Here is a 6,815-nt window from a genome sequence, read left to right as displayed (position 1 = left end):
TAGTTTATAGTAGTGATTGGCGTTGTTGCCTGTGTTTAGCCGTAGGCCCCTATGGCTATATCTCTGCATGTACATTTAGATAAGCCATATTCAGCTCAGAGCCTTGTTTAGCTTATAGAGCAACAGGTCATGACCTTCTTTAGCTCAGAGCAGCAGGTCATGACCTTGTTTAGCTAATAGCAACAGGTTTAGCTCAGAGCAGCAGGTCATGGCCTTGTTTAGCTCAGAGCAGCAGCTCACATGTACTTATATCTGATCCAATGACATCTGCACACTTCTAGATTCGTAAAGAAAGACAATCTTTGGTATTTTCTAATTCTTTATGTCAAGCACAAGTTAACTACTCCCCTAAAAGAGGGAGCCTTCAGAATTAGTGGTAGCATTGCATTAGGATTACATTCTTATATTTGAATTGTATTGCTGGATCTCAATTCCTCTGATTCTTCCATCTGCAGTCAATCTGCTCGCATGATTTACATCATCAAAGTGTTGCCTTCCAAGAGCTGTTCCAAATGAAAAGTGAATGTCAGATGTATGAACCGTCCTGACTGAGCTTCACTGAAGCTTTATACCTGCTACAAGCTCAGGTCAAAATGGTGTTTAGTATTATGTGATTTACTAGGTTGGCTCAGATTGTTTATCATTGATGTTTGTTCCTGCTGTTTGATTGTAGTGCTCAGACATCAGCTGTGTTCTTTGTGAAGCAATAGGTGTCAGATTGACATCCAAACTGAGGGTGTCAGGGTCCTTAAGCTGCCCTTCATAAACAAGCGAGGTTCCCAACCACATAGGGGTCCTCCTCCAGTGAGAAATCTTCACACTGGGTCCAAATCTGTGATATCCGGCTGTCGGGGAGACCGACTTATGAACCTGAAACAAGTGATACAATGGTGGCTAATGTATGAAGTTATCATGGCTTCACCGCCCTAAACCAGCTGCAACCGTCTTGTGTGTGTATATTTTGGGGTGTAAGTTTGTTACCTAGGTCAGAGGTCACTGAACAAGCTATCTTCCAGTGCCTTACTCACACTGGCAGGGGGTCAACACACTGTGTCACTATGAATAGTTGGTGTTACAGGTCCAGACTTTCCCATTACAGATTAAAAATGAAATTCGTGCCAGACTTTGAAGACAACAGAAGTGTTTATTCAAAAAGAACATATTTCTCCCTTTAGACCCCCAACATTTGAAGAAAAGAAAAAAACATTCCGTCAGTTGAACCAATTAAAAAGCACAGACAATAACAACTTAGACACACAAAAAAACATCAGCGTTGACAATTTCTCCTTGAGATGTCGATGAGGCCTTTGAGTCCATCTTTGAACGGTTGTGGCAGATTATTCACTGCATTGTCCAGCAGTACACTTGTATCAGGGCACTGCAGAACAAATCCCCTCACTGCAGCTTCCTGGTCCTGTAAACTTGGAAATGGGTTGGTGCCAAAGTCTGACACTCATGTCAGTGAGCCCACTTCCTGGTCGTACCAGTCTGCAGCCACAGATGCATTTGGCAAAAGGTCTGTCGACAGCTTATTTGGGCATCCATCTCTGGCCAAGTAATTTGGGATCCCCCTCCCTGTAATAATAATTCACTGTGGCTGTCACAACCATGCCATGTATTGCAACATGCTCCTTCTAGTATTTGATTAAACATGTTTAAGAAATATTCAATAGTAAAACATTTTGAAAATAATTATTCACATTAAAAAAGGCTTGAAAGACCAACCCGAAGACATACCAGGAATCCTGTGTGCATTCCATGCTTGCACAGGTCGGTTAACACCGATCTGGGCCAACTGGCATGTCAAAGATGACACACAGAACCGAGTCATCTGGTCCTCCATGTCCAGCTCCTCCTGATCCACCAGTTGGACCAATGCAGCTTTCAATGGGTAGTTGACCCGGTTGTTGATTTCTGGCCAGATTCTCTCGATTCTGTGATTCTGTCATTGCAAAATAGAGACATTTTCAGATTCTTGATAAACAAATATTTTCCCCGCCCCCCCAGACTAACTTACTTTCACACATTTCAATATCTTCAGTTAACCATTCTGAATAATTAATGAAAGTGTGAAATAGTTATTTAATTACATGTTGATTAACTTTATAATCAGCAAAACCATTGTATGTTGATCACCTTTGTCGATGGTGTTTGGAGATATGGTGGCCTTTCAGTGTTGTGGCGGTGGCTGGCCAACTTCTCCTGCATGAAAAGAGTGAGGTAGAACTCCTTTCCATGATCCACTCTGACCTGGTCCCACATCCCATATTCCATTACTGCACTCCTGCAAGAAAACATAACATTGGCAGACAGCAGTATGGAGCGTAAGGCTAATGGTGTCAGATACATTTACAAAATGTGTAGTAGGTCTTGTGTTATCAGGTACTGATGAGGTGAGATGAGTTTTAACTTGCTGCTTAAAAAGGGTTTCTGTAGTTTTCAATAAGTTTAATTTAAGTCCTTTTTTAGACCAATATGAATGCAATTTAATACGTTGATTCAAATCCAAACTAAAAAAAATTATATTATGAAGGTTTTCACATGCGACTAATCCCACTTAAGTTGAGCATTTTCTTTTAATACATTAACAAGCCATATTGAATTTAAATCCACTTTCGAAAATGTGCGTCTCTTCCTAATCAAGTGCATATTTCAGAGCTGACAATATGGTATTCAAGAAATTGTAAGATATTTAATTTTAAATGCATTTTTTTGTTTTTATGGACCCACAGACACCCTGTTAAAACACCTCATAAAATGGGGATGATTTGTAATGTTTAGGGTACAAGGACAACAGTCTTTTCAATTACCTGTAAACGTCATTGTAGATGGTGAGGTTGTTCTTTACAGGCATAGTAGCTTGTCCAACAATTTTGCTGGAGAAGCCATCTATTGCCAGCACATGAGTCACGCCAAACATGACAATCTTCTCATTTTGGTCCATGTGGATTTTGTGACCCACATAGGCTGCATGGTAAGGAATAGGGTTGAGGTTCCTTGCTCCCTTAAACACAGACAAAAAAGAACATCATGACCTTATTGAATAGCACAACATATTCTAATTTGAGAAAAGAAGAAAAAAACCTGGCATCGTGCCTTATGGTAAGGTGGGTGAATGTTGCGCAAAACAGCTCCAACACGACCCTCTGATGCGAAGACACCTGCAGCTGCAAGACTCCTAGTCATCATTTTCCTGCCATAGGTAGGACCACCCTGAAGATAAAGAAAGGAATACATGTTGCATTGTAATGTTAAGCCATGAAATGTCAACTTCAACTCCAATTAAATTACAATTAATTGTTAAGTGTTTTGAATTATAGATGATTATGAAAACTAGTTGCAGTTTAAACATGTTTTACTCGATACATTTTCATAGTTGTAAGAGACAAATTTAATTAGCAGTAGGCTACATTATTTAGTTGGATTCAGATGTTGACCTTTAATCAGATCTGTGTCTAACTTTAATGTTAAAAGATGTCGTTATCATTTGTTATTGTAATAAATACAAGCAAGTTACAGAATGACGTCACATGGATCACACTTTACGGCAGGTATTTACGGCTGGAGCTGCGTGGAGCTGCACAGTTTTCGGACCGTGTTACAATAACTATATAACTACTAAATACAATAGCTATTATGGAGTCCCCCCCTCTTTGTAAATGTGGGACAGTCTTTCTTACCATCTGTTTGTATGAACCATCTATATCCTGCCTGTGTGCCCGGCCATCACCCCACGAGAACCACACTTTACAAATGTTTCTCATTTCCCCCCTAAATACACCTTTATTGGACATGGGACACTAAGGTAAGGCTTTCTTTCATGTCTCTCCTAATAAATATGGTGCTCTAGTACTTCTAATAGACTGGGTGACTGAGAGTGACACACACCCTGTTCAGGGCTCTCAAGTTTTGAAGACAGGCAAGAGTGACATTTCTGCAGATCCATACGACTGCACCAAGAGGATGACTATGTGCTGGCCTTTGGTCATCTTTTATAACATTATTTATGCATATCAACACTATAAATGAACATAACTAAAGTTTACTTTCAATACAAATCCTTTATGACTCATTTGGCTTGATTTTTAGTGGGCGGGTCATTATGACCCTGAACACAGGTGTCTCATCTCTATTTATCTACATCACCCCATGAATTTTTTTTACTAAATGGTAATAAAATGTAGGAGAATATACATGTTATAGTAAACTAATGCAATTTAATTTAGATTTAGATTTTTTCAATGTACCTAAAAAATTGTTTGAACATGTATTTTTCATTAAATCTATGGAGGGGTGAATAACTCAATTCCACTAAAAACTGATTGGATTGTTATTAATGGTGTTGGTGATGAGGTACAAACTATAGTTATTAGGATTTTTTTGTTTCTGACCACTTTTGGGTCAAACTGACCCGGGAGCATGACGGCTGTATATAAGAAACGAACATAACAGGAGGGTTAAAGTATAACATACTAACCTTACACACACTTATAGTTTCGTTGTATGCATTTTTTCGCGCAAATAAATTAACTGCACCCTACCTGTGTTATTGCATTGGAGACTGCAGCTTCAAGTTGTTGGTCCGTCACTCGCTGTCTTTTTAACCCGTGGTCTTTACAAAACTTCCGAATATTGGCCACGGACGTTCCTCTACGCAAGCCACATTCAAATATCAAGTGTTTTTTTATGTCCACATCACAACAGCCACTATGCATCATTTGTTGTACAATATCTAAGTAAGGTAACAGGCTGGAGTCCATCTTGCGTGCTTCAGTGCAAAAGGGTGTATATAGCAGTGGCAAACCTAAACACGTCTACTGCGGGAGATAAACACAGAATAAACTCAGTTACCCAAAATGCAACCCTTTGTAGTGTCAACTCCTGTTATGTTGCGGGTCAAATTGACCATTTGTTTCTTTGTAAATGTGGGACAGTCTTTCTTGCTCCCTCCAACCATATGTTTCAAAACACACACACACACCCCGACACACACTCACACATCTTCTCACTTTCCCCCTACTTTATAAGTATTGCTTATTAACCAACCAGGCAGTGTTGCCAGGTCCGCGGTTTTCCCGCGGAATTGGGCTACTTTTGAAGTGTTGCCGCGGGTTGAATTTTTTGTCCGCTGGTTCGGGTAAACCTATTTTGCATGCAAATTACATGAATATCTTGAAATAAAAATCCATATTTTAAATTAAATAATTTATTAATACCCTGCTATGTGTTTGCATCGTTAAAATATCCCCGTTTAATTATTTATTCTTTATATTGATTAATTAATATTCTTCTAAGGTCAATACGAATATGTATCACTGGCTTTTATTTTGACTTCATTTTAAGCACTTCCGTTCTGTCGTTTTTGGTTTCAGACAGCAGAAACGAAATACGGAGGTGGTATTCCGTTTTTCCGTATTCACGTGATTTCCGTATTCCGTATTTGGAATGAAACGAAAAAACAGACTAACATTACGTACACGGACCCAGCCGACACTTACATTTCTGTGCACCTATAGACTGATGTTGACGGTAAACGCATTCGATCGGGAGCGCGCGAGGGTTTTGATAAAGTTAGCGGAAGGATTCACGTGACACAACATCCGGTTTTGCAAAGTTCGCGGAAAGAACTACGTGAAACAACATCCGTTTTTCAAAATAAGATGTCGACAAATCGTACACTAGCATATACAAGTAGACAATTAACTGATTTTGAATCTTTATAGATTGTTTCTGAGATTTAGCTTAAATTATGCTAACATTAAAACGTTTTACTGTACCAAGGAAGAGTTTCTAAAAATAAAACTCAGACTTTTGTATGTTAAAAAATTCCTGTATATAGATTTCCCCAACAGTTCCAGGAAATGAATGATGCAGCTGTGTTCAAGACAGTCCTGACTTCCATTATCCTGGGAATCAGACATATCTACGGTCCCAATTGGGAGATATTTAAAAGTAAAAGTCCTAAATGTTTACGAGAAATCTGTCATTTCTTTCATGTTTGAAGCGCTTTAGATATGTTTTTCCTCATAATGCCCGGCATTGACTGATGCAGCTGTGTTCAGGACAATCCAGACTTCCATTATCCTGGGAATCAGACATATTTACTGTCCCAATTGGGAGATATCTCAAATTAAAAGTCCTAAATGTTTAAAGAAATCAGTCATTTTTCATGTTTAAAGAAATCGGTCATTTCTTTCATGTTTGAAGTGCTTTATATATGTTTTTCCTCATAATGCCTGGCATTGACTGATGCAGCTGTGTTCAGGATAATCCAGACTTCCATTATCCTGGGAATCAGACATATCTACTGTCCCAATTGGGAGATATCTCAAATTTAAAGTCCTAAATGTTTAAGGAAATCGGTCATTTCTTTCATGTTTGAAGTGCTTTATATATGTTTTTCCTCATAACCCCAGGAAATGACTGAGGCAGATGTGTTCAGGACGTCGTTTTTTATTCGACTAATCGTGCAATAATTAGGGACACAGACAGCAGTTCCAGTTGGAATTTGCTACTTCCTGAAGTGTTTGTGTGTCCATTCCGACACACTGGCTGTGGAACCAGCGGGAACAGCTGTCACACTGAATCTATACCTTACTGTCAATACCTTACTATCAAAAGTCTTGATCTAGTAAATTGAATTTGCTTTATCATAATTAAGACACAGTGATGAACATCAGCTAACATGTAAACCGTTATCAAACTATGCTTGACTCTCCAACAAATAAAAAAGTTACCTTAAAAAGTTATCTGTGAGCAAAAGAAAAACATCGAAAATTCTTCATCATTGTGGATCAGAAAGCTGTCCCCTTCAA

General features: G+C 38.8%; 1 protein-coding gene across 1 annotated transcript; it reads right to left on the bottom strand.

The window, feature by feature from the left end:
• Window positions 1-1,124: 1,124 nt before the first annotated feature.
• Window positions 1,125-3,187, bottom strand: LOC130197440 (uncharacterized). Its single transcript, XM_056420145.1, has 5 exons — window positions 3,085-3,187; window positions 2,811-2,967; window positions 2,137-2,284; window positions 1,738-1,942; window positions 1,125-1,575 (listed from the first exon to the last, which is right to left on the bottom strand). The coding sequence occupies exons 1-5, from the start codon at window positions 3,089-3,091 to the stop codon at window positions 1,454-1,456; spliced, it is 639 nt and encodes a 212-aa protein (XP_056276120.1). The 5' UTR covers window positions 3,092-3,187; the 3' UTR covers window positions 1,125-1,453.
• Window positions 3,188-6,815: the final 3,628 nt, after the last annotated feature.

The sequence above is a fragment of the Pseudoliparis swirei genome, chromosome 7 (assembly GCF_029220125.1).
Source record: "Pseudoliparis swirei isolate HS2019 ecotype Mariana Trench chromosome 7, NWPU_hadal_v1, whole genome shotgun sequence".
NCBI lineage: Eukaryota > Metazoa > Chordata > Actinopteri > Perciformes > Liparidae > Pseudoliparis > Pseudoliparis swirei.
The sequence above is the reverse complement of the archived record's forward strand: the minus strand, read 5'-3'. Positions and strand labels throughout refer to the sequence as shown.

Bases quoted from the DNA above. Each gene is read 5' to 3' on its own strand.
- LOC130197440 (XM_056420145.1), bottom strand. The intron at 2,285-2,810 runs GTAATTGAAAAG...GTTTTCTTGCAG, and splicing joins ATCTACAATGACGTTTACAG to GAGTGCAGTAATGGAATATG. The intron at 1,576-1,737 runs GTATGTCTTCGG...TTATTATTACAG, and splicing joins GAATGCACACAGGATTCCTG to GGAGGGGGATCCCAAATTAC.